The 15,200-nt window shown below is 69.8% G+C and overlaps 2 protein-coding genes across 4 annotated transcripts in view; one reads left to right on the top strand and one right to left on the bottom strand.

The window, feature by feature from the left end:
* Positions 1–2,516, top strand: part of RNF5 (ring finger protein 5) — a gene marked incomplete at its 5' end in the record, with an annotated part of 3,085 nt that extends 569 nt beyond the window's left edge. Inside the window, 5 exons of the mRNA XM_084648107.1 lie at positions 384–494; positions 702–814; positions 1,215–1,269; positions 1,527–1,635; positions 2,100–2,516. Coding sequence (XP_084504233.1) covers positions 384–494; positions 702–814; positions 1,215–1,269; positions 1,527–1,635; positions 2,100–2,191 — 480 coding nt within the window. The 3' untranslated portion in view covers positions 2,192–2,516. The remainder of the gene's footprint in view (positions 1–383; positions 495–701; positions 815–1,214; positions 1,270–1,526; positions 1,636–2,099) is intronic.
* Positions 2,517–5,596: 3,080 nt separating this feature from the next.
* Positions 5,597–15,128, bottom strand: PBX2 (PBX homeobox 2). Of its 3 annotated transcripts, none has more exons than XM_084647661.1 (9): positions 14,951–15,127; positions 13,917–13,990; positions 11,587–11,831; positions 10,885–11,075; positions 10,217–10,352; positions 9,596–9,644; positions 9,114–9,202; positions 8,635–8,721; positions 5,602–5,929 (listed from the first exon to the last, which is right to left on the bottom strand). In XM_084647661.1, exons 1-9 carry the CDS (start codon positions 15,067–15,069, stop codon positions 5,837–5,839), a joined length of 1,083 nt encoding a protein of 360 aa, XP_084503787.1. In that variant the 5' UTR covers positions 15,070–15,127; the 3' UTR covers positions 5,602–5,836. The 3 variants fall into 3 exon arrangements, with proteins under 3 accessions (XP_084503788.1, XP_084503787.1, XP_084503786.1); XM_084647660.1 differs by having other exon boundaries at positions 5,605–5,929; positions 9,488–9,644; XM_084647662.1 differs by lacking the exon at positions 9,114–9,202 and having other exon boundaries at positions 5,597–5,929; positions 9,488–9,644; positions 14,951–15,128.
* Positions 15,129–15,200: the final 72 nt, after the last annotated feature.

The raw sequence follows: 15,200 nt of genomic DNA, 5'->3' as shown, positions 1-15,200 counted from the left end.
GGGGAGGGGCAGGGTGAAGGGGGAGGAGCCGTGTCGGGGTGGGGGAGGGCAGGGTGAAGGGGGAGGGGCGTGCCGGGGAGGGGGAGGGGGCATGACAGGCTGGGGGAGGGGCAGGGTGAAGGGGGAGGGGCGTGTCGGAGTGGGGGAGGGGCAGGGTGAAGGGGGAGGGGCGTGTTGGGGTGGGGGGAGGGGCAGGGTGAAGGGGAGGAGCGTGTTGGGGTGGGGGAGGGGCAGGGTGAAGGGGGAGGGGCGTGTCGGGGTGGGGGAGGGCAGGGTGAAGGGGGAGGAGGGTGCCGGGGGGGGGGTGAAGGGGCATGACAGGTGGGGGAGGGGCACGGTGAAGGGGGACGGGAGTGTCGGGGTGGGGGAGGGGCACGGTGAAGGCAAGAGGGCGGGGGGGTGAAGGGGGGAGTTGGGATGGACGTGTTGGGGGGCAGGACACATGTAATTCCTTCTCTCTCTCTCCCCCCTGCAGCTGGCCCTGCCTGCACCAGGTGAGTCCCGGGGGGGGACCTCCCCTCCCATAACCCTTCAGTGCCCCCCGTGGCCCCTCAACAGCCCCCTTCCCATGATGTTTCAGGCCCCGCTCTGCATGTGACTCCCTCGGGCCCCCATAAGCCTGTGCCTGCCCCCCGAACACTGAGGGGTGGGGCAAGCGGAGGCAGTGGGGGGCTGCGCGCTAACCTCCCCTCCTCCCGCAGTGGCTGGAGACACGCCCCGAGCGCCAGGAGTGCCCCGTCTGCAAAGCTGCCATCAGCCGCGACAGGGTCGTCCCCCTGTACGGCCGGGGCAGCGCGGGCCAGCAGGACCCCAGGTGCGGGGCAGGGCAGGGGGGGGCGGCAGGACCCCAGGTGCAGGCAGGGCGGGGGGGGGGGCGGCAGGACCCAGGTGCAGGGCAGGGCGGGGGGGGGGCGGCAGGACCCCAGGTGCAGGGGCAGGGCGGGGGGGGGCGGCAGGACCCCAGGTGCGGGGCAGGGCGGGGGGGGGGCGGCCAGGACCCCAGGTGCGGGGCAGGGCGGAGCGGCAGGATCCCAGGTGTGGGGCAGGAGGGGGGCGGCAGGATCCCGGGGCAGGGGAGGCGGGGCTGAGGGAGGGTGGCAGAACCCAAGTTTGGGGCGGGGGGAGAGGAGGGGATGGATGGGAAGCATTGGCAAGATGGGGGCAGGGAGGGGGCGTGTTGTTCTGACCCATCCCCATGGCTCTGCCCTCCTCAGGTTGAAGACCCCCCCTCGGCCGCGGGGGCAGCGCCCGGAGCCGGAGAGCCGTGGGGTGAGTGTGAGACAGCGGGCCACCCCCCTCCCCAATGCTGCTGAGGCCCCCTTCCCCCAAGGGCTGTGCCCCACGAGCCCTCCCATGGTGCTAAACCCCCTTCCCCCAGGGCCATGCCCCCGCAGTCACCCCATGGTGCTAAACCCTCCTCCCGCAGGACTGCTCTCTCCCCTCCTCCCACGGTGCTAGCTCCCCCCTTCCCCCAGGGCTGCGCCCCCCCAGCCCCCGCACGGTGCTAACAGCCCTTCTCTCTGCAGGGCCCACCCCACACCTACCACGACACCGGCTTCCACATGGCCTTTGGCATCGGAGCCTTCCCCTTCGGTGTCTTCACCACTGTGCTGCGGGGGCCCGAGGCAAGAGCAGGTACAGCCCCCCCAGATCTCCCACTGCTATCCCCAGATCCCTCACCCCCCATGGACCCCCCTGCTGCTACCCCCAGATCCCCTACCCCCCTCCAGACCCCCTCCTGCTACCCCAGCCCTCCCAATCTCCTCGCTGCCACCCCGAGATCCGCCCGATCTCCCTGCTGCTACCCCCAGCCCCCCAGCCCCCATGGACTCCTCCTGCTGCTACCCCAGCCCTCCCAGATCTTCCGCTGTTACCCCAGCCCCCTTGCGGACCCCCCTGCTCCTCCCCCAGCTCCCCACCACATGCTGCCCGCTCCCTGCTGCTATCCCAACCCCCCACAACTTTCCACTGCTCCCTGCTACCCCCTTCCCTCTCCCCTTCCATTACACCCCATGCTGGATCCAGCCCGCAGCTTGGCATGGGGGGGCCAGGCTGGATTCCCCTGGTCCCCACTTCCACTTACCTCTCTCTCCCCCCAGATGAGGCCGGCGCCCCCCGCCCCTCGGGCTGGCAGGATTCGCTCTTCCTCTTCCTGGCCATCTTCTTCTTCTTCTGGCTCCTCAGCGTCTGACCCCCTGGGGGGCCCCGCCCCCCCCAACGCAGCCCCAGGACACAGCCGGACTCACCCCCTGCCCTGAACCACACGGATGGGGAGGGGGGGTTTCCCCGATCCCTGTGCCCACCAGGGCAGCTCTGGAATTTGGGGAGGGGGGTTGATGGCTGGTTTGGGGGAGATGTGGACCCCCAAGTGGCTGGGCTTACTCCCGCTTACACTCCCAATTTAAATTGGTCCCCAGTGTGGCGCTCCCCCCGCCTGGAGCCCATCTGTGGTACCCCCTGCGGGCTGGCCCAGGAACTGCAGACTGGACAGGATCGCAGCTGGGGGTGTGCCCCAGGTTAGTGGGGGGGGGGTTGGGGGGCAGCAGGAGCCAAGGGGGGCTCTCTGGCTCTTGAGATAATAGTGGTTGAATGGAGGGAATAGCAGCTGGGGGTGGGGGACAGGGGGGAAAGCAGGGTTGGGGATTCAGTGTACGCTCCCAGCTCTGATTAAAACATCAGTGATTCTTCAGCCCCCTGCGAAGAGTGTGGGGGGAGGGGACTGAGAGGCCTGGGGGGCTCGGCCCCGGCGCCCGAGAAACCAGAGCCGTGAACCATCAGGCCTGGGCCCGAGGAAGATGGTGCTGGAGGAAGGCGGGGGTTGGGGAAAGCGGGGGGCTGGAGGAAGGCGGGGGGTCAGGGGAAAGCGGGGGGGCTGGAGGAAGGCAGGGGGTCAGGGGAAAGCGGGGGGGCTGGAGGAGGGTGAGGAGCAGAGAGGTTCTGTGACCGGCCCAGACGAGCCCGAGAAGGATCAGAGCTGGGGGGTCGCAGCCCTGGCCCCCTGGTGAAGGGCCGTGACCGGCCTGCGGGCGCCAGCGAGGCTGGTGAAGGGGGGCATGTCCCTGGCAGCAGGCTGGCTTGAGAGGGGGGGTCCCATGGGGAGGTGGGAGAAAAGGGACCAGCAGGGGCTACAGTTCAGGAGGGAAGGGCACCAGCAGAGCTGGGGGGCAGGACTGGGGTGAAGGAGTGGGGGGAGGCATGGGTGGGCCCTTGGAGGGTCAGCCAGCTTGGGGGGGTGGGGGGGCAGCGATTTTCCCCTCACACGTGTCCCCCAGCCAGATCTCCCTCAGCTATGCCAGGGGCTGTGTTAGGGGCAAGCCCAAGATATGTGGGAGCAGAGCCCATCCCTCCTGCTTCTGGGGAGGGGAGCAGGACAAAGAGCGGGAGACAAGTGGGGTTTCACGCTGCTCCCCCAAGCTGACCCCTCTAAGCAGCACCTGTCGCTGCAGCCTAAGTCGGGGGACCTTGAGGGATTTGGGGGCCTGGTATGGAAAGCAGCAGATGTCCCCCCTTTGGGGGCATCTCTTTGAGTGGGGCTCACGTTGAGGGTGTCCTTGGGGAACCCCTCCCGGGGGGAGGCTTTGATTAGGGCAGCCTTGATTTTGGGGTTCAGGTTGGGGGAACTGATTTGGGGGAGACAGCAAGTTTCAGGGACACCCCGCTTTAAATCCATGGACCTGAAATAACCAGCAGGTGGAAAAAATATATTTTATTATATAGGCAAAAAAGTCTGTACAACAGCAAAGGGGGGGCAAACCCTGGGGGGGGACCCCAACCAAACACACATGAACTGTGCTGCACCCCTCCCCTTACTAATCCATTTGAGGCCTAGTTCCCCCTCAGAAGCCTGCTCTTGAGTAAGGCTCATTCTCCCCCCGCCTCCACCCCAGCTCTCCTAGGTTGGGCCCACAGCCCCACACTGGGGTCCTAGGGTGCAGGAGAGGCCCCCATGTCACTCCTGGGCTCCTCCCCATGCAACGCCTGCGTGTCCCCCCTTCCCACCTCCCCAAAATGGTCCAGGAGCCACCATTGATGCAGGAGACAAGATGGCTGCGCTCAGCCAAGCAAAACAGGAGGATCCAGAGGGGTTGGGTAGGGGACAGACCCCCCTGGCTTATTAACTGATAGAAGGGGGCAGGGTCCCACACACACAGCTGGGGGGCTGTTCCCCTTGAGGGGAGAGGCCCCATTTCTGAGGGAGAGAAACAGGGACAATGGCCCCATGAAGGGCAAGGGGATCGAGGGTTCTGGGGTTCCTGGGGCAGGGTATCGGGGATGGGGAGGGGAAAGAAGTGGGGTGGCAGGATCAAAGGGGTTGAGGTTGGGTCAGCCACAGGGAGGGGCATTGGGGTGATGGGGGAATCCAAGGGTTGGGATGACAGGGTTCAGCATAGGGATGGGGATTGGGGTCAGAGATTGGGGTGAGGGGAGGTCTGAGTGGGGAAGCAGCTGGTGGGGGGGGTTACATTCCAACCAGCTGCCCCCAAAGTAAACCCAAACAAAAACAGCCCAAACCAAAGTGTAACCCCTGGGGAAGATGCCCAGGGACCCCCCTGTAACCCTCCCCCCCCGAGCCACTGGGGGATACCCAGAAAAACAACAAAAATTAAGAAAAAATGACAAAAAACACAAGGTTTTACATATTCTAAATGTTCCCCACCCCCAAACACTCCCCCACATCACTGCACTGGGGGGGAGACACCGTGTCAGGTGTGACGGAGTCCCCCCATCCAGTCCTGCCCCCTTGCCCAACCCAGGTCCCCAGTAACCCCCTCCTCCACTCCAGCCCTCCTCCCCCAACTAACCCCCTCTCCAACCCCCACACCCCATGTCACCCCACCATTTCAGCCATTGGTCTGTTCCCATCCCCCCGGCAGACACGCCGGATCTGCAGACGATAAAAGAAATTAACCTGGACAGTGGCGGGGGAAGGAATCACCATGGGGGGCCGGGGTCCAGCGCCCCCCACGTTGTGGCGGGGGCTGGGGGGTTAGAGGTAGACGGTTCCGTGGTCTCTGCTTCGGAGTCCGAGTCTCTATTGGTGTCGCATTGAGGTAAGTAAAGTAACGGGCCCGCGGCGCCGGGCGAAACAGTCCCCTTCCCGTGCCAACCTGGCTGCTCCTCGGGGGCTCGGCCCGGCGCTCACGCCTGGCTCGCACCGGCCGGCCCCGCGCCAGGTGCCAACGGCTAGAGTTCAACTTGTCAGTCTCACGCCGTGTCTCCCACCAGCCCGGCTCCCCTGGGCAGCCCCCCGCCTCCCTCCCCATCACTTCTTTCCTGCCCCACTTCCCGCACCGAGAGAACAGTTTCCCACGGCTGGGCGGGGCGCTGGGGCTCAGCTCCCCCCAACATCCTGCCCTGGGGCCCCTGGTTGTGGGGGCGATGGCAGCTGGCCAGAGCGGATGTCGGGGGGGGGCAAGCGAGAGGAGGAAACGGCCGCGCGAGGGAGCTGAGAAAATGGGGAGAACGAGGCGGAAATGGGAGAGAAAACAGCGAGTCCGGCGCCCACGAGGGGCCCGGGGACGAGAAGGAAACGCCCTGAAGAGTGAGAAAGGCGGGAGGGGAGCTCGGGGGGGGCTCTTGGCCGCTTATTGGGGGGGGGGGGGGCTCTCACATCCTTTGTGCTGCTCATTCAATACAAAAATGCCCAGGGAGCCTGGCTACGGCCCTGGCGCCATCTTGGATCGACCCCCCCCAACAGATGCCGTCTGGATTCACCCTACAAAGAGACGTCATCGGGGGGGTCCCCACCGGGCACCACCTTGGCTTGTATCCCACGGAGAGACGCCAGCCGCCCCCCGCCCCCCATGGGCATGGCCGGGGGGCCGGGGGGGCGGGATCAGTTGGAGGTGTCGGAGTGGACGCTGCCGGGTCCTTCCGTGGGGGACGTCACCGAGCAGGGGGTAGCGGCTTCCTGCCACCCGCCGTTAGCCTGGGGGCGGTCAAAGGTCACAGGTCACATTGCGCCAAGCCCCCCCCACCCCCCAGATCCCTACCTCCACCTTCCCCAGTGGTTATTGCCCCCCCGCCCCATTGAGAACAGTGAGCTCCAGAGCGGGGATCGGCCCTGGGAGGACGGGGAGGGGCAGGATGGACTGAGAGGGAGTTAGCAGCTGGGAGGGGATGAGGGGCGGGAGGCAGCTGCTGGGGGGGGGGATTTGGGGGGCACGAGGGACGGGGGGCCAGGACGCAGCCACTGGGGCGGTGGGATGGAAGGGGAGATTTGGGGGGGCGGGAGGCAGCTGCTGGGGGGGCGGGATGGATGGGGGATTTTGGGGGAGGTGGGAGGCAGCCGCTGGGGAGGGTGGGATGGATGGGGGATGGGGGGGTGGGAGGCAGCCTTTGGGGGGGCGGGATGGATGGGGGGATTTTGGGGGAGGTGGGAGGCAGCCGCTGGGGGGGCGGGATGGATGGGGGGATTTTGGGGGGGCGGGTGGCAGCCGCTGGGGAGGGTGGGATGGATGGGGGGATTTGGGGGGGCTGGGAGGCAGCCGCTGGGGAGGGTGGGATGGATGGGGGGGATTTGGGGGGGCTGGGAGGCAGCCGCTGGGGAGGGTGGGATGGATGGGGGGGATTTGGGGGGGCTGGGAGGCAGCCGCTGGGGAGGGTGGGATGGATGGGGGGGATTTGGGGGGGCTGGGAGGCAGCCGCTGGAGGGGGTGGGATGGATGGGGGGGATTTGGGGGGGCTGGGAGGCAGCCGCTGGAGGGGGTGGGATGGATGGGGGGGATTTGGGGGGGCTGGGAGGCAGCCGCTGGAGGGGGTGGGATGGATGGGGGGGATTTGGGGGGGCTGGGAGGCAGCCGCTGGAGGGGGCGGGATGGATGGGGGGGATTTGGGGGGGCTGGGAGGCAGCCGCTGGAGGGGGCGGGATGGATGGGGGGGATTTGGGGGGGCTGGGAGGCAGCCGCTGGAGGGGGCGGGATGGATGGGGGGGATTTGGGGGGGCTGGGAGGCAGCCGCTGGAGGGGGCGGGATGGATGGGGGGGATTTGGGGGGGCTGGGAGGCAGCCGCTGGAGGGGGCGGGATGGATGGGGGGGATTTGGGGGGGCTGGGAGGCAGCCGCTGGAGGGGGCGGGATGGATGGGGGGGATTTGGGGGGGCTGGGAGGCAGCCGCTGGAGGGGGCGGGATGGATGGGGGGGATTTGGGGGGGCTGGGAGGCAGCCGCTGGAGGGGGCGGGATGGATGGGGGGGATTTGGGGGGGCTGGGAGGCAGCCGCTGGAGGGGGCGGGATGGATGGGGGGGATTTGGGGGGGCTGGGAGGCAGCCGCTGGAGGGGGCGGGATGGATGGGGGGGATTTGGGGGGGCTGGGAGGCAGCCGCTGGAGGGGGCGGGATGGATGGGGGGGATTTGGGGGGGCTGGGAGGCAGCCGCTGGAGGGGGCGGGATGGATGGGGGGGATTTGGGGGGGCTGGGAGGCAGCCGCTGGAGGGGGCGGGATGGATGGGGGGGATTTGGGGGGGCTGGGAGGCAGCCGCTGGAGGGGGCGGGATGGATGGGGGGGATTTGGGGGGGCTGGGAGGCAGCCGCTGGAGGGGGCGGGATGGATGGGGGGGATTTGGGGGGGCTGGGAGGCAGCCGCTGGAGGGGGCGGGATGGATGGGGGGGATTTGGGGGGGCTGGGAGGCAGCCGCTGGAGGGGGCGGGATGGATGGGGGGGATTTGGGGGGGCTGGGAGGCAGCCGCTGGAGGGGGCGGGATGGATGGGGGGGATTTGGGGGGGCTGGGAGGCAGCCGCTGGAGGGGGCGGGATGGATGGGGGGGATTTGGGGGGGCTGGGAGGCAGCCGCTGGAGGGGGCGGGATGGATGGGGGGGATTTGGGGGGGCTGGGAGGCAGCCGCTGGAGGGGGCGGGATGGATGGGGGGGATTTGGGGGGGCTGGGAGGCAGCCGCTGGAGGGGGCGGGATGGATGGGGGGGATTTGGGGGGGCTGGGAGGCAGCCGCTGGAGGGGGCGGGATGGATGGGGGGGATTTGGGGGGGCTGGGAGGCAGCCGCTGGAGGGGGCGGGATGGATGGGGGGGATTTGGGGGGGCTGGGAGGCAGCCGCTGGAGGGGGCGGGATGGATGGGGGGGATTTGGGGGGGCTGGGAGGCAGCCGCTGGAGGGGGCGGGATGGATGGGGGGGATTTGGGGGGGCTGGGAGGCAGCCGCTGGAGGGGGCGGGATGGATGGGGGGGATTTGGGGGGGCTGGGAGGCAGCCGCTGGAGGGGGCGGGATGGATGGGGGGGATTTGGGGGGGCTGGGAGGCAGCCGCTGGAGGGGGCGGGATGGATGGGGGGGATTTGGGGGGGCTGGGAGGCAGCCGCTGGAGGGGGCGGGATGGATGGGGGGGATTTGGGGGGGCTGGGAGGCAGCCGCTGGAGGGGGCGGGATGGATGGGGGGGATTTGGGGAGGGCAGGAGGCAGCCACTGGGGGGGCGGGATGGATGGGGGGATTTGGGGAGGGCAGGAGGCAGCCACTGGGGGGGCGGGCAGGAGGCAGCCACTGGGGGGGCGGGATGGATGGGGGGATTTGGGGGGGGCAGGAGGCAGCTGCTGGGGGGATTTGGGGAGGCGGGATGGATGGGGGGATTTGGGGGGGGGGCAGGAGGCAGCAGCTGGGGGGGGTTGGGGGTGGGATGGACTCACCCTCATGTCGCGGGGGCTGTAGAGCTGGCCGGGTGCCAGGCCCTCCCCATAGGGCCCCTGGCTCATGGAGTGACGCAGAGACTCCACCTGGGGGGGAGACAGTGAGGAGCTGGAGGCGGGGGTATCGGGGGGGGGGGGGGGGACACTGGCCCTGGGGGCCGGGGGGCGGCATTTCCCCAGGACTGAGGAGCTGGGAGGGGGACAGAGCTCGGGGCACCAGGGGTCCGAGGAAGGACAGACGGACGGGGAGACAGACAGAGCTTGGACCCAGGGGTTCATCCCACCTTGGCCGGGCTCTGGGGGAGCAGGGGGGCTGCAGGCCCAGACGTCCGGCCTCGCGGGGGCAGGGAAGCCATGGGGCTTCCCCTGGAGGGTGAGACACCCCCCTCGGGGGTCTGGCTCCCAATGGGTCCTCCCAGGGCCTGTTGCAAAGCGGGGGCCGTAGCCCCGATGCGGGGGGCTGTGACCGGGGGGCTCACCTGGGAGGGGGGGTACGCGTCCCCGTTGAGTCCCGGCAGCCCCAGGAACATGTCGCTGGAGCTGGAGAGGTTGAAGGAGCCGCCGGACCCTGCGGGGGGGGGGGGGGGGAACAGGAGGGAGACGCTCAGAGCCGGGCAAGGGTTAAACACAAGGCCGGCCTGGCCCAAAGGGGGTGGGGGGGGAAATGTATGGCGGGGGTGGGTGCTGGCTGTGGGGGGAGCTCCCAGCAAGTCCAGCCCCAGCTGGCCCAGCAGGGGTGATGTTGGGGGGCTCCCAGCCTGGCAGGGGCGGGGCAGTCACCTGCGGAGGAGGAGGAGGGGGTGGGCGGGGCTCCCGGCGGGGGCGGGGCTCCCGGCGGGGGCGGGGCAGTTACCTGCGGAGGAGGAGGGGGTGGGCGGGGAGTCGCCCCCGCTCTGGGTCCCGTGGGTGACGCTCACGGCGGTTTTCACGGCGTAAATATTCGCCTCCTCCTGGAACTTACCAATGTTCTTCTTATAGCGAATGCGCTTATTGCCAAACCAGTTGGAGACCTGGGGGGGGCGGGGGGGTCCGGGGGGGGAGAGGAGACCATGGGGGGGGGAGGAAATAGACACGAACCGTTGAGTAGGGCAGGATCCCCTTGTCCCTTGTCAGCCCCCAGGTTCAGGCTGATGGAGCCCAGCCCCCCAGGCCACCCTGTCCCGCCCCGGCCTGCCCCCCCAACCTCCCGCCCAGCCCAGCCCGCCGCCCCACCCTCCCCCGCAGCCTGCCCCCCACCCTCCCGCCCGACCCGGCCCGCCGCCCCACCCTCCCCCGCAGCCTGCCCCCCACCCTCCCGCCCGGCCCGCCGCCCCACCCTCCCCCGCAGCCTGCCCCCCACCCTCCCGCCCGGCCCGGCCCGCCGCCCCACCCTCCCCCGCAGCCTGCCCCCCAACCTCCCGCCCGGCCCGGCCCGCCGCCCCACCCTCCCCCGCAGCCTGCCCCCCAACCTCCGGCCCGGCCCCCGGCGCCCCACCCTCCCCCGCAGCCTGCCCCCCACCCTCCCGCCCGGCCCGGCCCACCACCCCCACCCTCCCCCGCAGCCTGCCCCCCACCCTCCCGCCCGGCCCGGCCCCCGGCGCACCTGGGAGATGGTGATGCCGCACTTCTTGGCCAGCTCCTCCTTGGCCTCCTCGCTGGGGTAGGGGTTGCTCAGGTGGGAGTAGAAATACTCGTTCAGCACCTCGGTCGCCTGCTTGCTGAAGTTACGTCGCTTCCGCCTGCCGGGCGAGGGGATGAGTGGGGGGCGCGGGCAGGGGGCTGGCCCGTGTCAAGGGGGGGCCTCGTCCCAATTCGCCCGGCACTGCAGGGTCCTGGGGGCACAGGGGGGGGCCAGGTGCAGGGGGGCGGGGCCGGGCGCAGGGGGAGGGGGGCGGGGCCGGGCGCAGGGGGGCGGGGCGCACCTGGCGTCCAAGAGGCGGGAGCGCAGGATCCTGACAGCCTTGCACATGCTCTGGGGTCAGTGGAGGGGGCGGTGGGGCCCGGCGAGGGGGGGGCGGGGCCCGGCGAGGGGGGGGGGGCGGGGCCGTACCTGGCGTCCAGGAAGCGGGAGCGCAGGATCATGACGGCCTCGCACGTGCTCTGGGGTCAGTGGAGGGGGCGGGGCCCGGCATGGGGGGCGGGGCCCGGCGCAGGGGGGGCGGGGCCGTACCTGGCGTCCAGGAAGCGGGAGCGCAGGATCATGACGGCCTCGCACGTGCTCTGGGGTCAGTGGAGGGGGCGGGGCCCGGCGCAGGGGGGGCGGGGCCGTACCTGGCGTCCAGGAAGCGGGAGCGCAGGATCATGACGGCCTCGCACGTGCTCTGTTTCAGCTGCATCTGGATGGAGCTGAACTTGCGGTGAATGATCCCGACCATCCGCTCGATCTCCCGGGGCGCCACCGGCCGCGTGCGGCTCTGCTCCCGCAGCAGGTTCATCACGTGCGTCGTGAACTCGCTACACGCCTGCGGGGGGCGGGGCTCAGCGCGGGACCCGGCCCCACCCCCGGCCAGGCCCTGCCCCTGGCCCTCAGCCCCTCCCTCCCTTGGCCCCGCCCCCAGCCAGGCCCTGCCCCTCCCTTGGCCCTGCCCCTGGCCCTCAGCCCCTCCCTCCCTTGGCCCCGCCCCTGGCCCTCAGCCCCTCCCTCCCTTGGCCCCGCCCCTGGCCAGGGCCTGCCCCTCCCTTGGCCCCGCCCCCAGCCAGGCCCCGCCCCTCCCTTGGCCCCGCCCCCAGCCAGGCCCAGCCCTCCACAGCCCGGCCCCATCCCCACTCCAATACCCCCCATCCAGCCCCCAACCCCCAGCCCTGTGCCCAGGCCCATCCCCATCCCCCCCCAGACCTGTGAAGTCCAGCCCCACCCACAGCCAGGCTCTACCCCACAGCCCCATGGCCCAGGCCCCACCTCATGGCCCCTGTCAACTGCCTGGCCCCAGGCCCCGCCCCTGCCCCCAGGCCCCGCCCCCAGGCCCCGCCCACCTGCTCATATTTCTCCAGCTCAGCGTGGTAGATCTGGCGGATCTGCGCCAGCTTGTGCCGATAATCGGAGTGCTCGATGGAGTGATCGGGGGAGACGCCCCCCGAGGCCGCCGCCGCCGCCGCTGCTGCCGCTGAGCCGCCGCCCTTCTCGGGCCCGGCCACGCCCTCGGCCAGCAGCATGTTGTCCAGGCGCATCAGCTGCGGGTCCACTGGCTCCTCCTCCTGGCTGCTGCGCACACTGAGCCCTGCGGGGGGCGGGGGGTGAGACACACGGCGCCCCTCACTCCCGACCCACAGCCCCCCCAGCACCCCTCACTCCCGACCCACAGCCCCCCAGCCCGGCCGGCGCCCCTCACTCCCGACCCGCAGCCCCCCCGGGCCGGCCGGCGCCCCTCACTCCCGACCCGCACCCCCCCCCAGCACCCCTCACTCCCGACCCACAGCCCCCCAGCCCGGCCGGCGCCCCTCACTCCCGACCCGCAGCCCCCCCGGGCCGGCCGGCGCCCCTCACTGTCGACCCGCAGCCCCCCGCCCGGCCGGTGCCCCCCTCGCTGGCCCCATGATTAGGACCTAGCAATGACTTTTCCTCTCCTAATGCCGACGAAGCGGTGGGGGGGGGTCTGTGTCCTGAGCTCCTCGCCGGCCTGGCCCCCCCCTCGTGTTTTCAGGAGACCCCCAATAACTCACTGGGGGTCAGGGGGTGGGTCACATACAGACCCAGGCCTGGAGACCCATGTAAACGCCGCCCCCAGGGGAGGCTCCACCCCTCGGACCCATTCTGGGCACCCATGGAACCGACGCCGATTTCCCCCCCCAACACCCTTCCCCCCCGCGCGTCCCCGGGGCTCCCACGCTCGTTGGCACATGCCCCCCCACGCACACGCCCGGCCGACGGGTGGGACACACACAACGGGGTGCGTGTACACACCGACCCCCCCACCCAGGGCTACTGCTGGGGGGAGGTTGGGTGTGTCTGTGTCCATGTACACACCTGTGAGCATGTCGATGTCAGTACAGGGTGTGTCGGGCACCCCGAGGACCAGCGGTAACCCCACAACGTGCGTTTCCTTGCACGGCTCCCCGCCTGTCTTTCGACCCCGGGGCCCGATCTCAGGTCGGGCCTGGGCAGCGCCCGGCGCCCCAGGGCCCCCCGCGCTCCATCGGGGGGGCGGGGCGGCGCCCAAAATTGACCAGGGTATTTTCTCTCCCCGACACTCCCCCCAGCAACCCCCCCGTTCTTGGGTGCAGGACTCTGGCTGGGTTTTGTACAACACCCAAAACCAGACCGACCGACACCCCAGCTGAGAGCTGGAAATACCTGAACCCACAACTACCCCCAGCGTGGCACCGAGAGACACTCACGCACGCTAGGAAACGGGGGCGCCACGCGCCCAGACACACGCTTGGTAGAACCGATGGAAACACACAAGCCCCAGGACCTTAGATTTTCTGCACAAATATTTTGCACGATTGGACAAATCGGCTCGCACAAATGTTCCCCCCACCCTATTGCACGCCCTGTGTATTTCTACACACCGCGTCCAGGTACGTTAGACAGACACATGGCGTCGGCGTGGAAATACACCCACACGGCACCCCTGTGCTGTGGACACACCCTGAACAGATGCACAAACTATTACACACGTGGTATAAACCAGCGTCCGCAGATTCACCCCCCGGCCAGGGGGTTGACACCCCCCCACATCGACACAGCCCGGGTTACTCGTGTTCCCCGAGACGGCAGCTCCCTGGACCTTGACACACACACCCGAGAGCCCTGGACACACGCCTCCCCCGTACACGGGGCGTACACAATAGTGGGCATGTGGACACACACGACTTCTGCGTGTCTTAAACACCCCCCCCAGAACATCGGCTATACACGCACGGGGCTGCCCCCCCGCCTCTGACACACACCCCCCTGCGCCCCCCTGCCACCGACCCGGGCACCCCACAGCCCTGGGGGGACGTTCAAGTTACAAACAAAAATCTCACACTTTCACCAGCCACCAATTCGCTCAGGGGCCCCCGGCCTGGGCCAACTCCCGGCACGTTTTCACCCCCCTAGACCGGAGCCAGGACCCCCCCCACACACACCCGCGGCCACGGTCCCCCCAACACACCCACTGACGAGCTGTATGTAAACACAGACACACCCCACGTACCCCCCCCACAGTTGAAGTCGGGGCGTGCAGGGCCCCGTTGCACACCCAGACGCCCAGCGCCCCCGGCCCTGTAGGGCACAGGGAGATGGGGGCCCAGATGCTCAGTGCCCGGGCCTGGAGCCCCCCCAGTCCTTGCTCTGCCCCCAGGCCCGGCCCCCCACCTACCTGTCTTCTCCTTGATCTCGCACAGGACGGTGAACAGGGCCGGCTTCAGGCGATGGCAGTTCAGGGCGTGTTTCCTGCGGGTCGGGGGGGCGAGAGACCAGATAAAGCAGCTTTATATCGGGGGGGCACAAAGGGTTAACTCAGCTCCAGCCCCCCCCCCCCCCGCGTAATTCCACACTATGACCTCACAACCCTTTGGATCAGGACGCCTGGGTTCTCTCCCCAGCTCGGGGAGGGGGGTCGGGAGCCCGGACTCCTGGGTTCCCTGCTTGGCTCTGGGAGGGGAGTGGGGTTCAGTGGGTTGCGGGGGTCAGGAGTTAGGAGCCCGGACTCCTGGGTTCCCTGCCTGGCTCTGGGAGGGGAGTGGGGTCTAGAGGGTTGGGCTGGGAGCCCGGACTCCTGGGTTCCCTGCCTGGCTCTGGGAGGGGAGTGGGGTCTAGAGGGTTGGGCTGGGAGCCCGGACTCCTGGGTTCCCTGCCTGGCTCTGGGAGGGGAGTGGGGTTCAGTGGGTTGCGGGGGGCAGGAGCTGGGAGCCCGGACTCCTGGGTTTCCTGCCTGGCTCTGGGAGGGGAGTGGGGTCTAGAGGGTTGGGCTGGGAGCCCGGACTCCTGGGTTCCCTGCCTGGCTCTGGGAGGGGAGTGGGGTTCAGTGGGTTGCGGGGGGCAGGAGCTGGGAGCCCGGACTCCTGGGTTTCCTGCCTGGCTCTGGGAGGGGAGTGGGGTCTAGAGGGTTGGGCTGGGAGCTCGGACTCCTGGGTTCCCTGCCTGGCTCTGGGAGGGGAGTGGGGTTCAGTGGGTTGCGGGGGGCAGGAGCTGGGAGCCCGGACTCCTGGGTTCCCTGCCTGGCTCTGGGAGAGGAGTGGGGTCTAGAGGGTTGGGCTGGGAGCTCGGACTCCTGGGTTCCCTGCCTGGCTCTGGGAGGGGAGTGGGGTCTAGAGGGTTGGGCTGGGAGCTCGGACTCCTGGGTTCCCTGCCTGGCTCTGGGAAGGGAGGGGGCAGCTGGAAACTCCCCCCCGCAGCAATGCCCCCCCTTACTTGGCCTGCGCCTCGTCCAGGCTCTGCTCCGTGATCCCCATGATCTGCTGCAGGATCTCGCCCAGCTCCTGGCGCCGGGGCTCGCCGGGGGGGGGCAGCAGCCGCCCCTGCTCCTCCATGGCCCAACCGAGCGCCGGGGGAGCCCCCCGAGACTCCGGGGCTGCCAAGATGGAGCCGGCGCCGGGGCGGGGAGGCGGAGCTGGCGGGGGGGGGGCCACGGGGCTCGCCTGGGCTCGCTGCAGCCAGCGCG

The sequence above is a fragment of the Lepidochelys olivacea genome (genome assembly GCF_965140295.1).
Source record: "Lepidochelys olivacea isolate rLepOli2 genome assembly, chromosome: 14".
Taxonomy (NCBI): domain Eukaryota; kingdom Metazoa; phylum Chordata; order Testudines; family Cheloniidae; genus Lepidochelys; species Lepidochelys olivacea.
The sequence above is the reverse complement of the archived record's forward strand: the minus strand, read 5'-3'. Positions and strand labels throughout refer to the sequence as shown.

Bases quoted from the DNA above. Each gene is read 5' to 3' on its own strand.
- PBX2 (XM_084647660.1), bottom strand. From the start codon at position 15,069: ATGGAGGAGCAGGGGCGGCTGCTGCCCCCCCCCGGCGAGCCCCGGCGC. The intron at 13,991-14,950 runs GTAAGGGGGGGC...CCCGACCCGCAG, and splicing joins CTGGACGAGGCGCAGGCCAA to GAAACACGCCCTGAACTGCC. The intron at 8,722-9,113 runs GTGAGCCCCCCG...TCTCCCCCCCAG, and splicing joins ACGCGTACCCCCCCTCCCAG to GTGGAGTCTCTGCGTCACTC.